This window comes from Helobdella robusta (genome assembly GCF_000326865.2).
Source record: "Helobdella robusta unplaced genomic scaffold HELROscaffold_15, whole genome shotgun sequence".
NCBI lineage: Eukaryota > Metazoa > Annelida > Clitellata > Rhynchobdellida > Glossiphoniidae > Helobdella > Helobdella robusta.
In genome coordinates, this window is record NW_008703839.1 from 1,159,110 (window position 1) to 1,176,931 (window position 17,822).

Here is a 17,822-nt window from a genome sequence, read left to right on the forward strand (position 1 = left end):
CTACCCTTTCTGACGAAACACTCGAAACAGAAAATAGGAAACTTCTCTTAGTTTGAAATATTTCTTATGACTGGACCAATAATGAACAGCATCCACGTGAGGAGTCTCTTCTGCAATGTACTTATCCAGTTCTTTAATTTCCGTGTCATTTTCATCTATCAGAGGATGAAAATAACACTGGAACACTTCGTCCTGTAAATTCAAAATAAAAAACAATGTTTAGTACCACTAACAAAAAGCTATAATCGTTTATATAGTTAACTGTTAACTTACCTCGATTTGGGGTTTCTTGCTTGGAGGCAAAGGAGCTTCTGTTAAAAGTTCTAAATTTTTTTATCATTTAACAGAGTTTACTAGAATGAATGTCAACATTTAAAATATAATTACCTTTGTTTTCAACAATTTTCAATGTATCATTTTCATGGATGTGGCCAGTGAACTCTGCCAGTAGCACCGAATTGATGTATTTTTTAAAATCACATAATTCATCACCAGTTAAATTGGAAAGGAGTAGCTTTTTAAATTTTGGATTCAAAAGCATCGCTGCTTTGTGAATATTGTCGATTTTCAATTTCTCTTCAACACCATTTCTGATATGAGCCACAAACTGAAATATGTTTTAGTAGAAAAATAATAAATTATTCAGATAGGATCCAATAAAAATTTACCTTTTTAAGATGATCAAAATAAATTGAATATTCATAATCTTTTTTGTCTTGATAATTTGTGTATTTTTTTTCTAGAGCGTTTAAGTTGTCAATCAGTTTGTACTTCAATGAAGCCTTAAGACGAATTGTTGGAACCTTACTCTGCGAAAACATCTTGGTAGCCAACTTTATCGGGTTTAATATTTCAAGTAAATGATCTATAAGTGGAGTGTCCAAGAGATAAAGACAATTTTTTTGGGGATTGTCTTGAAGCAAAATATTTAATTCAGAAATAGCTTTCTTAATTGACTCCAGCATATCGAATTCTGAGTCCCATCGTGTGACTATTTTCTGCTTCAAGCCTAGTCCTTTTTCAACCAGTGCCTTTTGTATGCTAGCAGCAAAAATTCATTTTTAGTTCTTATTCAATTACAGCATCCAAATACATAACACAAATATTAACACAGATTATTCATAAGTAAAAATAAAAACTTATGCATACTTGGATCTTTTGCAATATGCAACCAAATTTTTGGCTGTCTTCATTAACACCATGATTTTGTTTGAATCGGGTTCATTTTCCTCAGCTTCATTTTTTTGATCTCTAAACCCATATTTGACAGCTAGATTCAAGTCATGCGCAGCACATCCAAATCTTTTCAAATATTAAAACGCTTTCACCATGTTACTGGCATTATCAGTCGTCCAAATAGATGAATGGAAATTTAAACCATATTCCTAGAATTAAAAAAATCTGTAATATAAATTTTAAATAAATAAATTCAAGCATACCTCTAAAATCTGTCTAGACTGTTCTCTGATATTTTCTGCAGTTTTTCTTTCATCCAATGGAACAGAGCACAAAACACGATCAACTAATGTCCACATTCCAGTTTTTTTTGGTTACTTCAAAATAGTGAATTGTTATAATTTGGTAGTCAACGTTGGTTGCTGAGCATTTCCAATGGTCTGATGTGAAAGCCTTTGGACCAGGATGCTAAGATAAACATAAATGGAATAACGTTTAAAAATATTTTCAAAAATTATGAAGAATGCATTTACTAACCATTTGTAGATTCTGCTTCAGTTTAATCCTTAATCGGCTAAAGCATTGTTCTACATTATTTGAAACAGTTGTTGCAACTGGCGTCAAATTTTGAATTGGAACAATTCCATATTTATGTCCTATTTCCATAAATGTTTCAGCAATTTTTTGTAGCCCATCATCTTCAACAATGCTGAAAGGCCTTAAATTTTGACAGCACCACTCAGCCATTTTTTTTTGTAATTTTTTCTTTCAATCCAGAAGGCAGTTTATTTTTATTATTATTAATAAATGAAGCAATGCTCTGTTGAGGTTTGGTACATCGGTGGCTCTTCATGACGGAGGTTCCCGTGTTCCGATCTTGTTTCAACACACATTTAGCTACACATTTGTTACAACAGATAAATGATGTAGCCACGTTTTTAAAATAAATTCTGCTAAAATTTTTCCAAATTTCACTTTTAGAATTTTCTTGAGCTTTTAAAGAAACGTCTTTGCTTTTGGACAGCATCAACTTAATCAAAAATTCTTTATCCATTACATCTACCTGTGGATGAACTTCAACATTTTTTACCTCGGACATTTTTATAAAATAATCGATAATTAACCACGCCGTAAATAAAATAACTACTTCTTTCAAAGTAAACAGGAAAAAGAAAATGGTTGCTTCAACGGCTTCCAAAGATATTAAGATTTTAATATATAAAATTATTACAATGATGATGCAATTTTTAAAATGTTATGGACGAACAAAAATATTTAACAAAATTTTTGCGGTCACCGCGGTTTTGATAAAAAAAACCGCGCCGCGGAAAAACCGCATATTTTAAAACCGCATATTTAAAAACCGCAACCGCGTAAAACCGCATGATTTTGCACCGCAACCGCAAAAAACCGCGGTTGCGGTGCGGTTTTTGCGGTTTAAACCGCAAACCGCGCAGGGCTCTAGTTTACAGACAGCAACAACAAAAAAAAGTATTATGATCGTAAATCGAAACCTCTTCCAAGTTTGAACGAAGGAGATGTAGTACGTATGAATCACAATGAAACATGGAAGCGTGGAATTGTTCGTTTTAAACATCAAGCTCCAAGATCATACATTGTTGACACAGAGGATGGTTCAACTTTAAGACGGAACCGAAGAGATCTCATCTACACCAAATAAGATCCACCTATATGCGCACCACCAGTAGAGGCAACACAACCACAAAGGTTGGAATCCCCAATTCACCCTCAGTGCAACAGTCCAACAGATGACACCACACAGTCTTCCCAAGAATCCATCCTGAAGACACCAAGTAGTCGTTCATCAAAACTCCCTGTTAGATTCAAGGACTATGTTCTTAATTAAATATTTGTATTAAATAAAAACAATAAAATTGAACTTTTAAAAGGGGAGATGTGACATATGTATCTTTATATATTCAGTATCTTTGGGACGACTATAAAATAAACAGAGATATCGTAACGTGTTGAATCGAATTTATATTAAATTAAACATATAAAACATCACATCATTAATCAGTATTTAAGAAAAATAAAAAATCCAATAACTCCACCTTCATCAAAGACAGTCGTACCTTTATATTACTTAAATCAAATGCATGATAATTACAAAATCGACGAATCACAACTTAAACTTATCATTAAGACAAACATCTCGATTCCTAACAACAACAGTTGGTTAAAATTAATAATTTATTATAACACTAACAGGACGTCTAATTTAATTATTAAGAATAACATTCGACCATCAAATAAACTAGAGAAGACGAACCTCGTGTACCGATTCGATTGCCCTTTGCCATACAAAGTTTTGGAGAGTTACATCGGTCACACGAGAACTACTCTCATTAGAAGACTCATCATGCATACATAAGACGGCGCCATTAAAGAACATATTGAACAAGTACATCATTTGCCTCTTAGTTGCCTCTCACTGAATGGGATGTCACCAGAATATCTCGTAAACAAATTTTCAAAAAAATGTCTGCGTTGTCTCATCTACGGTCAGATGATACGAATTTGTTGACAATACTGGTTTCACACTTGCAGATTGGTGCACGGAGTATCTCTGTTGCAGGTCCGACCGTGTGGATATTTTGTTTTGTTGCAAAAGATTATAGATAGTTTGGTTTATTATTTTCACTGTTTGCCTGTGAAGCATTATGTCTAAAGATACACGTTCGACTACTAAAGGCATCAAAGTTGGTGTTAATAGCGTTACATGCTGTTTTTGTGATTATGTTCCGCCTGCAGAAAGTGTACCTAAAGACATTCTGCCTGCTATGAACAACTGTAGAAATCTCAGATACATTTGCGATGGTTGCCTCAGGTCTTTCGATGGTTTGAAAACATTGACCAAACCAATTCTGGATAAAAATGATGAAATAAAATTGGAAATTAAAAAGATTTCCAAACATACAAACGCGTTATGTAAAGATTTTTGCAAACTAAAGCCATTGGTAGTGGCAAATGGTGTGAGGTTGAACCAGATCAACAGCGTCGACAATACGCTCGATAGATCATTTGACAATTTCAAGCAGCAGATGAATGAATCTTGGACTGGTATAGTCAAACAGGGTATCAATGCGGTTAAAAATGACGTCAAGGTTGTGAAGCGTACCCTCGAAGTGGTGAATACTATCAAAGGGAGAGAAAACAATGTCATTATTTTCAACTTAAGTGAATCTAATAGAAAGGACAATGATTCAGTTTCTGCTATTTTGCGCTCTCTCACTGATAACTCTATCAAGGATGATGATATTTTTAAGTCACCAGACAAGGGAGGAAAATTGATGATTCCAAAACTCCACGTCCAGTTACTGTTAAATTCGCCAGTTTTGTCATCAAAAACAGAGTCATGCGTAGTATTTCGAAAATTAAGTCTCTCGAGGGTGAATTCAACAAAATCAAAATCAGTCATGATCTAACACGTAATCAGCGCGTTGAGCTGCGAGAATTGATTGCTGAAGCTAAAGCTAAAGAAGCTAATGATGGCCATTTTTTATACAGAGTGAGGGGCCAAGTGGGACGCTGGAAAATAGTAGAGCTTCAAAAAACTGCAATCATCTAGTATTAAATTTTGGTCTTTTTAATATAAAGTCTGTTATAGCAAAGTTTCATGTTGTTTATCAATTGTTATCTAGTGGATTGGACATTTTCCTTTTGTAGAAACGTGGCATGGTTCTCCTGAAGATCCGTCTATTCAGTTGGCCATGCCGCCAGGTTTTAGTTTCTTGCAAGTGTTGAGGCCTCATGATCCTTATCATGGTAGTCTTATTGTTTTTTTCAAGAAGATGCTCAAGGCCAGGAAAATTGAAGTTCCGGTTTTTCAGACTTTCGAGGCTATTATTGTTAAATTTTCTTTTGAGCGTCGCAAAGTTTTTGTTTTTGGTATTTACAGACCAGGTTCAAAACTGGTCACATCTTTGTTTTTTGGTGAGCTGTCATCGGGGTTGGAACATTTATTTGCATTGGGTGATGGTTTAATAGTGGCTGGGGATTTTAACATCCATATTGAAAGGCCTGGTGATACACACTCAATTAATTTGCTTGAGATATTTGATTCGTTTCAGTTAACAAACGTGGTTAATGAGTCTACCCATAACTTGGGTGGCACACTTGATTTAGTTGCGTCCACTCCTGATATTCCTTTGTCTAATTGTAGAGTAGATCCCAGTGGTGTTTATTCAGATCATGGTCTGATTAATGTTTCATTCTCGGTCAGTGTCAGGCTACCATTGACAACAAGGCGGTTGGTACGCTCTTGGAACCGTTTGGATACACATCGTTTTAAATCACTAATTTTAAACTCTCCAATCAGTAGTCCGTTTGAAAGTGATGACGCGGATGATGCATTTGTATTGTTTGATCGTGAGGTGAGGAGGGTTGTTGATGAAGTGGCTCCACTACACTATGTCAACTCTAAACATGTGCCATTAGCCCCTTGGTTCGACGGAGAGTGCAGGGATTTGAAAAGGCTATGTCGCAGATTAGAACGGGTTTATCGAAACAACCCAAGTGATAAAAATAAGAATATCTGGCGACAAGCTATTAAAGATAAATATTGCTTGTTTGTCAAAAAGAAAAATTGTTATTGGAAAGACTTGGTGGAATAAAATAGCAACAAACCAAAACGTCTTTGGAATGCCGTTAACGGTTTGCTTGGAATGGAACAGGTAATGGATGTATCAGAAGTTGATCATAGTTCTCTTGACTTTTCCAAGTTTTTCAAAAGCAAAATTGATAATGATCGTAATTTAACCAATCATTGTGATGAACCAACATTCACTCCATGTGATCTTGATGAAGAATTTTCTGCAAATTTCTCGCCCTGTACTGACAGCTACATAAAAAAAAGTCATTTTAGAGTCTCCATCAAAATCTTGTTTTCTTGATTGTGTGCCCCCAAAGATTCTTAAAAAATTTGTTGATTTGTTTTTACTGTTTTTAACCTTTTTCATAAATTTGTGTTTGAGTTCTGGCTCATTTCCATCTGCGTTTAAAAATGCTGTTGTCACACCGATTTTGAAGAAGAATTCTCTTGATAGACATGAGTTAAAAAATTACCGACCTGTATCTAACCTTATGTTTTTGTCAAAGTTGGTTGAAAGAATCGTTTTATCACAATTTGCTTCTCCTTTGAAAATTCATAATCTTCTGCCGGTTCACCAGTCGGGTTATCGTGTGTTTCACTCGACGGAAACATCTTTAATTGATGTTTCGTCAAAGTTGTATTCATCAATGGACGAACAAAATGTGTCATTGCTTGCTCTTTTGGACATGAGCTCGGCGTTCGATTGCGTCGATCATGCAATACTTCTCAAAAAACTGAAGCAAACATTTGGACTATCGGGAGTCGCTGAAAAGTAGTTCGTGTCGTACCTTGCTGGTCGTACTCAACAAATTTTATTCAAAACAAATTTGGCAGCTGTCGATGCTTTGTCATACGGTGTACCACAGGGTTCCGTCTTAGGTCCCATTCTCTTTTTGCTTTATACAGCAGATGTTTACACAATAATTAAGTCGTACAATTTCAGGTTTCATGCATTTGCTGACGACATCCAAATAATAGCCAACTCCTCTACCTCGTCATTTTGTGATGTGGTCGATGATTTAGTATCATGTTTATCAGCCATTGATGTTTGGATGATGGGGCACAGATTAAAGTTTAACCAATGCAAGACCCAGTTTTTGCCTGTGGGTACATGGCAGCAAGTGAATAGAGTGGGTATCACCACTATCAGAATAAAGGAATTTGTCATCGAATTTTTTGCGTCAGCACGAAATCTTGGATTTATTTTTGATACAAACATGACAATGCAATTGCACATAAAGTTGTTGTTTAAAGAATGTACTTACCAATTGAAAAAATTGAGACTCATCAAAGGATCTCTAAATATGCACACATTGCAATGTTTAATTCACTCGTTCATTCACTCGAGGATCGATTATTGCAACAGTTTATTCTACGGTTTACCCAAAAAGTATGTTGCACAGTTACAATTAATTCAAAATCGGGCTGCCAAGTTGTTAACTGGTGGTCCATATTTTGATCACGTTACTCCTATTCTCTTCAATCTTCATTGGTTGCCCGTTCAAAAAAGAATTATTTTTAAAATTGCTCTACTGGTGTACAAAAGCATTAATGGATTAGCGCCGAAATATTTAATGGATAGAATTGTTCAAAGAAATGCACCGTTACAGTGTCAGAAGTTACGGTCAAACGATTTAGATTTGTTAACAAGTCGTCAAACTCAGCTTGCTGTTGGTTGCAGAGATTTCGCTGTTATGGGACCGAAGATTTGGAACAGTTTGCCAGTTGACTTGCGAAATCGTGGGTTGTCAATTATTGAATTTCGAAAAAAGCTAAAGAACCATCTTTTCAGACAAACTTTTCATGATATGATTTAATTGAAGTGAATCATTTAATCAACTTTTGCATTAGCGCATTTAATCATCAATTTTTACATTGTGAGAATAATAAAGGGCGCTTTATATATAAATAATCTATGAACAACTGTAGAAATCTCAGAAATCTAATTATATATATATATATATATATATATAATCTGCTATGAACAACTGTAGAAATCTCAGAAATCTAATATATATATATATATATATATATATATATATATATACATATATATATATTTACAATATTCTATAAATTCTACCGAATGTTTGGCGTTAATATGTTTGTAGTTCGTAAAACGAAATCATATATATATATATATATATATATATATATATATATTTACAATATTCTATAAATTAGGTAGAATTTATAGAATATTGTAAAAATTATGGTCTATTACCAACACACATATATATATATATATATATATATGCAGTATTGTATAAATGTATGAACTCTACAGAATTGTTGACATTAATCAATTTAAAGTTTGTCTTTTCAATTTTCCTTACTAAAATTTGTTGGAAATTGTTTAATTTATTGAAAATATAATTATTATTCAAGTTCATCAAGCAAATTTATTAAAATTAAAACTGTTATGATCGAAATTCATCATGCAGAATAGCACTGTTTTTCACAAATCATCTTCAATGCAGCTTCGGTTTATTGTAGTTACTTTAAAAAATCAAAGTTAGTTAATTAATTGGTGTTACATTCTTCATCTTTTTTACTGGTGTCACTTCCTAGTTCCTTATTTTTGTTGGAGTTTGTATTAAAAAGAGTCAAGTTTGTAAAGATGTACACATTCTTTGTTGGATGTTTATTAGAAGTTTATTGATATCTATAAAACAGCTTCTGCAATTTTTATTTGTATTGTGTTGTTGTTTTGATAAATTATTTTTGTGTTGTCAAAAATTTGGTGGATAACCGGAGTTGCATGTGTCGATTGTACATGAAATTTGATGGCTCCTCTTTGTGTATGCATTTTTTCTCTGCCTTTGATAATATTGATCATACTATTCTCTTAAGGCTGCTAAATCTTTTTTTAATATTACTGATTCTTGTCTATCTTGGTTTTCTTCTTATCTCTGTAATCGTTTTTCTTCTGTTGTTCTCAATAATTCTCCTTCTAGCTCCTCTACTCTTACTTTCTGGGTAGCTCAGGGTTCTATCCTTGGCCCTCTTCTATTTATACTCTATACCTCTGAACTACCTTGTATAATTAATAATTTTTCTTTCACTAATCAACTATAGGCTGATGATTCTTATATTTATTCTTCTTTTCCTTCATCTAATCTCAATAGTGTTCTTCATAATCTATCTCTATGTCTTTCTTCAATTATCGCTTGGTCTGACTCAATGTGTTTTAAACTTAATCCTTCTTAATTCTAATTAATTTGTTTTAATAAATCTAAACACTCTATTACTATTCCTCCTATTATCTTATCTGATTCTAAAACTCTTTATGTTTCTCACAAGTTTCGTAGTCTAGGCTTTATCTTTGATTCTAGGATGTCTCATTCTTCTCAGATTAATAGTGTTGCTAGAAATTCTTACGTACATCCACGTAGAATAATGCCTTTTCTTGATGATCCTACTCTTCTCCTTCTTTTTACTTCGTTAGTCTTATCTAAGATTGATTATTGTAACTCGCTCTACTATGGCCTTCCTGATTCTATACTCTGCTGCTCGTCCAGTTGCTCGTGCCCCTTTGTTTTCTCATATATCTCCATATCTTGCCCTCTTGTACTGTCTTCATATAAAATATAGAATAATTTTTAAATTTTGCACATTTATGTACAAGTCTCAATTTAAATTATTTCCTAAGTACTTATCATATATATTAATTGAACCTAAACGCCCCGGTTTACGATCGTCTTCTTGTTCTCGCTTCTTCATAACTCGTGTTGAACACACTTTGGCTAAATCTGCTTTTGATTTTTCTGGCCCTTTTCTCTGGAACTCTCTATTTACTTCTACATCACTTGCGAAGTTCAGAACGGATCTCAAGACCCATATGTTTGCCAAATTTATTGAGGAGCGTTGTTGAACATTGCGGAAATATTGCTTTACAAGCTAATTGATTGAATGATCGATAGATTGATTGGTTGATTGATTGATGGATGGGTAGATGAATGGATGGATGGATGGATATGTAGATGGATTGATTGATTGATTGTGAGACGTTTTGATAGTGAAGTGGTTGTAACACTAATATCACAACATTGTGGGCATTGTTCAATTTGCAATTAGATTTTTCAAATTTTCGTACGGCGAATTTCAGTTCATTATCAAATTTGTTCAATTTTTAAACAATTTTTTTATTGATTTTTGCATGATAACATAAAAATTTTTTTTGACTATCATTTGTCACAATTTTTCATCTATTTATATAAGGTTACAGTTGAATACGAATTTTCTTTTATATGTCTTTCATTTCTCCCGCCTTGGATTAGCGTATTTATTTCTTAACTCACATATTCATCTCATATACAATTAAAACGTTCACGTATACGCATATAAAATCATATTCACCATGTATTTGAGAAAAAAAATCAGTCTAACCTACAGTTATGAGTTTGTCATACATAAATAGTTTCATTGCCATTATCAATTTATTAGTAATTAATTAATCTTGGCCGAGTGCGCCAGATGTTACTTTTACCATCACCGCCAAATATATCAAGCGTTAAAGCTCAATATTTCCAACCATTAACATGCCTTACATTCCTATTGTTATAAGCAATATGTCGCAAGGACAATGAAGTTATGCTTGATTATTAGAAATATCAATTTGAAAGTAAAAATATTGAAATTTTTTCAAACATATTTTTACAATGATAAAAGCAAGCCCATAGCAAGATAAAATTATAAAATTATTTTATTCAATTTTGAACCCTAAAACACTTTTTTACTACCCATGGACTTATTGTTTTCTCATTCAAAACAATGGTATGTCGGTTTAGAATTTGTTTACATTTGTTTTTATGCTTTGTTTTGTTTATATCCTAACGGAATATAGGTAGCAAACACTCAGTATATATATATATATATATATATATATATATTATATATATATATATATATAGTTTGGCACGAGGTTTTCGTTATAACAAATTTGGTTGAATGTTCTTGCCCATTTTGTATTAATTAATTTCTTTTGGGTTTGTTCAATAAGACGCAATTGTTGTAACTCAATTTTATTAAACTCGTCTAGCATTTCGAACGGCTGACGACGTCGTTTCGACAGTGTATGTCATCATCAGAGCCTACCTTTAAATTATTAAATATGAATTGAATATTTAAAATTGTAAAATCAAGAAAAATAAACGAACCAAATTGGGAAAATATAAGCGTAAAATGATTAAGGAAATTAAATTAAAATTAATGTACAAAGTATACGAAATTTGAGTAAAGGTACTTAACTTGCCAATAAAATAAATTAAATGTTAAGATAACTGATAATAAAATATACAATATACAAAATATGTTAAATTAATTTCAAAAGTTAAATACTGGAAGTGAAGGTAGAAGTACGAATATCGATATTGCAAATTTGGAATGACAACGAAACGTGTGTGGAGTGATGGGATGGTACGAGTGTATATGAATAAATATATTATGCTAATGTGTGAATAGGTGGAATAGTAATGCAAGTGATGTTAATTATCGATTGTAAATGAAGCGAGGCATGGATATTAATTATCACATAAGGTAGTGAGTGACGCGACAACGTAGGATTTACGACGAATTAATACAAAATGGGCAAGAATATATATATAGTGACTCAAACTGAAGACAGTTATCGTTAGGTCAGCATGACACGCCTTGCAAACGCTGTTAATTTTTCCGGGTTTTCCTCATAAACTGTGGGGGATCTAGGGGGTCGAGGTGCATTGGGGGCACTAACCCTAACCCCCCTTCAAATTTGTCTAGATCTGCCACTGCTCATAAATTATACATTTTTACGTTCAGAAGATTAAGTTCTATTCAGATCTATTGAAAATCTACCAGTCCAATTTATTATATCAACGCAACATTAAAAGGGACGTACACCAGAAAAAGGATACTAAATATGCATAAAAATGAATAAAATCTTTAAAAAATAAATATTTCGTTTAATCGTTCGTTCAAATTTTTACGACATTTTATCACGTTTTCCAACTTTCTGGAAAAACTTTTATCTATATTTATCGTTTTTTGGTTTTTGTTCATATAATATTTTTCATGATGTCAATTTTGATCATAAATTTCAACATATTTTTGGATATAATCTTGTTGACATATTTCTGATAACTTATTTGAAAAATGGTATTTATATCTGAATAGATTATAATTTCAAGCAATCTGTTAGTATGTGTTGAATTGATAGTCTAGTTTTACTTTGATCACATATTGGTGGAAGTTTTTTTTCTAGAATCCATTGGTGTGTCATTTTCGTGGGCCCACTTTTTCATCTGTTTAATTTATTTAAAAAATTTTTATTGATCCTAGAAAATTTTTGTTTTTTCGTTTGTTTTATGTTTGGGATTTTTAATTTTAGAGAGGTGTTTGTTTCATTTCAATTTTTTGTCATTTTTTTTTTATTAATGTTTTTGCTCTATGAATTTCTTAAAATCAGAGTAGGTGTTGGGACATCAGAAATCGGTAGTGAGTATGCCGTAATTGCTGCTTGCTCTATCTGCTTTTTCATTACCATCGATTCCTTTCTTGCCTGTATAATTTATTAATAAATTGTAAAATGTGAAAATTGGATAAGTTTGATGAATAACTTGTTTATAGGAACCAAAGAATATCAGGTTCTAAAGCGCATTAAAATTAATACAAGTTTGTTCGAAAGCCTTAATAGATATTCTAAGTAAATGATTTTACCTTGACCATGCAGCACATATATGTAGAATAAATATATAGGCCTATTCTAGTTATGTGGGCCTTGCTATACAATGCAACAAAACTTTTGTAATCACACTTTTCAGTCAGCTTTCCATAACTTGTTTATTCTTTTGGACCCAGTTTATTGAAACATTCACGTCTAACACATTGTAAATATTCTGTTATCCGCGCCTCGTGTCGCTGTTTAGCTGGTGGATTGTAGTTATTAATTTAGTGAAAATAGATTGTTAACAAATTTTTCAACGGTTCCATCGCATCCTCCATTCCATCTTTCATCGTCATCGTCAATATTATCATATCATGGGAGGCAAAAAACGCAACTGGAAGGCCAGATTGTCAACAACCTCTTCTCTAAATTCCTCGGAGAAGAAAAAAGTAATGAGTCTGAATATTAAATTATTTTGTTCTTTTTATTAATAATCATATGATGACTGATGGCATAATGTAATGTACTGTAAGTTGGATCACTGTGACTGATGGTTATTATTATCATTAATTACTTTTTTTAGTGCACTGCACACCTTGACCAACGATTATTAAATAACTCTTATTACTGAGCTATGCACTGTGATTGACAATTAATAAATACTTTTATTAGTGCACTTTGCACTGTGGGCATAAGTTTACATTCAGGACTACAACGTTTGTTTAGATTCACTATCTCTAATAGAGAGTAAAATAAGCTCCTCCTACTGAAATTCGAAAAGTGCACTGAGATTAAAATAGATGCATGCGCTTTTGCTTTTCATATGTTTTTATTGTAATATTATTATTATATATTTTAATTTAATATAATTTGTATATATATTACACGTTATCTGTACGTATATTAAAATTTACACATAATTTAGTAAAATAATGTGTATAATGTATATGTGTGTAAAGTTGATGTGTGTATATGTGTCAGGGTTAGGGGCAGGGTTAAGTTCGTTCTATATGTTTCGTGTTGTTACGATGATGGTGATGTCGCGTCGGAGGCTGATGAAATTACCCAACGATGTCGGCATACCTTTCAATGTAACATGGTTTTTTGATAAATTCAAGTTTTATTAAAACAACCACGAGAACACAGAAACGTTGGAAATAGAAATACAAGTGACTTTTTTGAAGCTTTAGAAAAAAAAAACTAAAAACTTCTGAAAAAATTATTAAAATTTAATTAAACCTATTTTAATACATTGATTTTAATAAATTTTAATATATATATATATTGTTATTTTAATTAATATATTACTATGTTAACATATTTAAATAAGATATAAACGTTTTTAAAATTTAAAATTAAAATTTTAAAAATTCTTCTTTCTTTTATTTTTATCTCAATCAACTTTCTGCATATTAGTGGGAGGCACGAAATAAACTGCAACTGCGCTGCCTTGTGTGATTTTAGCAAAAAGGCTAGGCCCGCTGATTATAACTGGTGTTTGTTGTTAGGAATTGGGCAATTCCAGATATAAAAATATAATATAGATATAAAAATTTTTTGACTCAAACGTCTTCCATGTCATCACAAAAAAGAAAAGATTTCCTATTCCCTGGAAGACCTTAAATGGTCAAGGGTGACAATATCTAGGAATAACGAAACAGTGGAGGGATGTTGCGGAAAATCGGGCGTCCCCGACTGGAATATCATACTTGGCACTTTAAATACTGGATCGCTTACTGGACGCTCCATGGAGATCGTCGACATGCTGGAAAGGCGAAGGGTTGGCATCTGTTCTCTGCAGGAAACAAGATGGAAATCAAATGGCGTCTCTCTCATTTGGAGTTACAAGTTGTTCTGGAATGGCCAAAAGACAGCCCAAAATGAAGTGGGAATTTTCATACGGGAATTACTGGCACAAAATGTACTGGAGGTGACTCGAATCAGCTTACGACTAATGCTGATTAAACTCAGAATAGGAAAACAGGTTCTGAATGTTTTCTCTGCATATGCACCACAGACCGTTGAATCTGAACACGCCAAAAATGACTTTTGGAACACACCCTCAGATGCCGTCAGGAAAACACCATCATCAGAGATACCATTGATATGTGGCGACTTCTACGGCCATGTTGGAGATGAAGCTGAAAGCCATGAACTCTCCCTGTTAAACACCTACTTCAAGGAGAGGGCATAACATTTGATCACATATAAAAGCGGGATGTCATGCACACAAATTGACTTTATTGTCGTCAGACATCAACATAGTCCATTATTCAGGAATACCAAAGTCATTCCAGGCGAAGCATGCATCTCTCAACATTGATTGCTGGTGGCCAATATGATCATGGAACAATCACGCCCTGTGACAAATCGAATGCCTACTAGAATAAAGACATGGAAACTGAAGAACCCCATGTTCAGGGATAAATTTGAGGAGTTGGTATCGGCACAGCTAAATCGTCTGGAGAAGGTAGATATAAGCTGGAAATCTTTTCAGGACACCCTAGTAAACAGTTGTAAGTGGAAAATTGGGACCGAAACGCCAACACAACCGCGAAACTTGGTGGGTGGAACGAGACGGTGCAAAATGCTATTGCCAGTAAGAAAGCAGCTTTCAAACAATGGCAGACCGTGATCAAAGAACACAGAAGCGAAATGTCAGATTGCAATCGCTGGTGGAAGGACCGATTCACAGCTGAGAAGCTTACGGATGTGCTGAAGGCAAAGGGGGGGGTGAAGCGGCTTGTCCGTCTGGACTTACAAATGAAATCATCAAGGCATCTGGTTGTGCAGGCTTCTGAGCCCTCTTACACATGTCAGGAAATGTGGAGTAAATCGATACTACCAGTGGAATGGAACAGTAGCACAACTGTGTCGATATATAAAGGAAAAGGAGACCCACTGAAATGCTCCTCATATCGGGGTATACGTTTTCTGGAACACCCCATGAAAGTTATTAAAAAAGTCATTAAGAGAAAGCTGTTGTGCGTTTCAATAGGTGGTTACCAGTACAGTTTCATGGCAGGGAGATCCATCATTGATGCTATCTATTACAGAAAAAATACTTGGCAAAGCAAAAGCTACTGTTCCATGTATTTGTAGGCTTGGAAAAGGCTTTTGATAGAGTGATCAGTGGGAGTCTACATAGACAGCTTGTTCCAGAATATCTGGTTCGGCTGGTTATGGCAACGTACTCTAACGCAAAAACTCTGGTCAGCACAACAGCCGATAACACGAATGAATTTGACATTAACGTCGGCGTCTACCAGGGATTCAATACTCAGCTCCCTGCTCTTCATCACTGTGATGGAAGAAATAATCAAACCGATACGCTCAAATGACATATAGAATGTGATATATGTAGATGATATCGTCCTGACGGCTGCCTGGGAACAAAACGCAGCCAGAAAGTTTGAGGTCTGGAATACCCAGCTCGCCAAACACAGGCCAAAGGTAAACTTTGACAAAACAAAAACTATGATCACCGGTGGTACTGCTGAACCTGTGGTCTCTAGTTATTGGCCATGTTCGGTGTGTGGGGCTGGAGTTGGAAGCAACAAATCAAATACCTACGATGTCAGCAGTGGTGTCACAGACGATGCTCGAGTATTACCGGCTCACTGAGGAAAGTGATTGATTTCATTTGTCCCGTCTGCATCAACCCGGCACAACGGGGCCCAGATGAGGATACGATTACCTGGATCGAAACTGTTACTTCATTTCAGTATTTTGGAGATGTGCTGGACTGCACTGAAACAGCTTTGTTATTTAATTTTTTAATATGTTTAGTGAATGTGGCTTTACAGGGCTACATTTTTTATATAAACATATTTGATGTGAATAATTGCCTGTAACAATCCAAATATTTCATCTACTTGAAAGTATTTTTTTGTGAAACCATTTCAATTTACATGAAACCATTTCAATTTACAATAGATCAAGTTGGAAATTCCAGTAAGGCAAGAAGAATATGACGATAGTAATGCACTTGTTTTGCCTTCAAAGAAACGAAGATCTAAAACTTTATCTACCAATACTGAAAAAGTTAAAGTGTTAACTAAAAAACAAAAACACAATTTGGAAAAAATTGTACAACGAAAAGAAAAACGATTGCAGGTTATTTATGTTCCTTTTTGTTCGTTTATGATGGATTTTGTTTTTTGTTAATTTATGTTCTTGTTTGTTTATGCTTCTTTCCTTTTGTCCTTTTTTATCCTGTTTGGAATATTTATGTTTTTTTTTATTCATTTACGTTTCATGATAATTACCTATTTTCTCTTATTTACTTATGTTTCATTCTACATATTTAGTTACATTCTCTTTTATACCCGTAGCATCTTTTTATGAATGTTAAAATGTGATTCTTTAAAATGAATTTTAATAGAGAGGAGAGTTGTTGAGGCAATTGGAAATAGTTAAAGCAAGTTCAAATGAATTGTCTCAAATGATTTCAACTGCAGATATGCAATCTGGAAAACTTGAAAAGTTAACTTTTTGTTTTAGTTATGTTATTTACAAAATTATTTTGCGGCTGTTGTTTTATGATGAATAATTTTTTGATTTGTAATCACATTTCAGTATAAACTTTGTTTTTAGCATTGAATTTTAAGCACCAAGATATTTAAAATATTTCGTGTTTTAAGGAAACTTCATCCAGATGTAGGAGCTATGAAACAGTTGTCTAAATTATCAGGAGATGTTTTTGATGATGTAAGTTACAAAAGTTATAAAAAAATCGAGATGAAAGAAAACTTCAGAAGTTGCGACACTGACGTAGACACCAGCGATATATCAACCGATGATGAAGAAAATGCCAATAACAGTAGCAATGAGAAGGTTCAAATTCAAGGAAGCAAAATGAACATTTCAAAAGATGGAGACAACAATGACTTTGTTTGTGAGAAGAGTAATCATGAAAATAAAGACTTAAAAGATATTGCAAAAGACATAGGGTCTTCTGAACTTCGAAAAACGGTCAATATTCCAGTTTTTAGAGATCCCGAGATTGAGGTTAAGTGCTTTTTTATAAAAAAATTGACAATGCATCTTGTTGAAGCAATTATTATAGTCTACAAGAACGTTTGTGTTTGTCTAGCTTAACAAATTATTATATTCAATTTTTTCAATTTAATCATTACTTTTCCTTAATTAATTATTCAATTAATAAATTAATAATTAATTCATCCATCAATCAATCAATTAAACAATCAATTAATTTGATTTTAGGGCACGATGCGTTTGTTTAACAAACTTTTAAATCATCAATTGTAATGCCACCCACTTAATGTTTATCATTTGTACATTGTTTACTCATATTTACTAAATGTTTATTCATTTATAAATTTTTTGGTTAATTATATTTTATATTGACTTTATAACTTTCTTATT

General features: G+C 33.3%; 4 protein-coding genes across 4 annotated transcripts; 3 read left to right on the forward strand and 1 right to left on the reverse strand.

Moving 5' to 3' along the window:
- Positions 1-2,275, reverse strand: HELRODRAFT_169238 (hypothetical protein; the record flags this gene model as incomplete). The annotated part of the gene is made up of 6 exons (XM_009015085.1): positions 1-192; positions 274-323; positions 388-607; positions 669-1,041; positions 1,150-1,270; positions 2,152-2,275. The coding sequence occupies 6 exons, from the start codon at positions 2,273-2,275 to the stop codon at positions 1-3; spliced, it is 1,080 nt and encodes a 359-aa protein (XP_009013333.1).
- Positions 2,276-3,860: 1,585 nt separating this feature from the next.
- On the forward strand, positions 3,861-5,491 carry HELRODRAFT_169239 (hypothetical protein; the record flags this gene model as incomplete). Its single annotated transcript, XM_009015086.1, has 4 exons — positions 3,861-4,562; positions 4,637-4,720; positions 4,842-5,021; positions 5,423-5,491. The coding sequence occupies 4 exons, from the start codon at positions 3,861-3,863 to the stop codon at positions 5,489-5,491; spliced, it is 1,035 nt and encodes a 344-aa protein (XP_009013334.1).
- A 7,317-nt stretch (positions 5,492-12,808) lies between these two features.
- Positions 12,809-14,628, forward strand: HELRODRAFT_169240 (hypothetical protein; the record flags this gene model as incomplete). The annotated part of the gene is made up of 2 exons (XM_009015087.1): positions 12,809-12,883; positions 14,032-14,628. 2 exons carry the CDS (start codon positions 12,809-12,811, stop codon positions 14,626-14,628), a joined length of 672 nt encoding a protein of 223 aa, XP_009013335.1.
- Positions 14,629-15,958: 1,330 nt separating this feature from the next.
- On the forward strand, positions 15,959-17,534 carry HELRODRAFT_169241 (hypothetical protein; the record flags this gene model as incomplete). Its single annotated transcript, XM_009015088.1, has 4 exons — positions 15,959-16,228; positions 16,371-16,550; positions 16,819-16,919; positions 17,078-17,534. The coding sequence occupies 4 exons, from the start codon at positions 15,959-15,961 to the stop codon at positions 17,532-17,534; spliced, it is 1,008 nt and encodes a 335-aa protein (XP_009013336.1).
- Between the last annotated feature and the right edge of the window lie 288 nt (positions 17,535-17,822).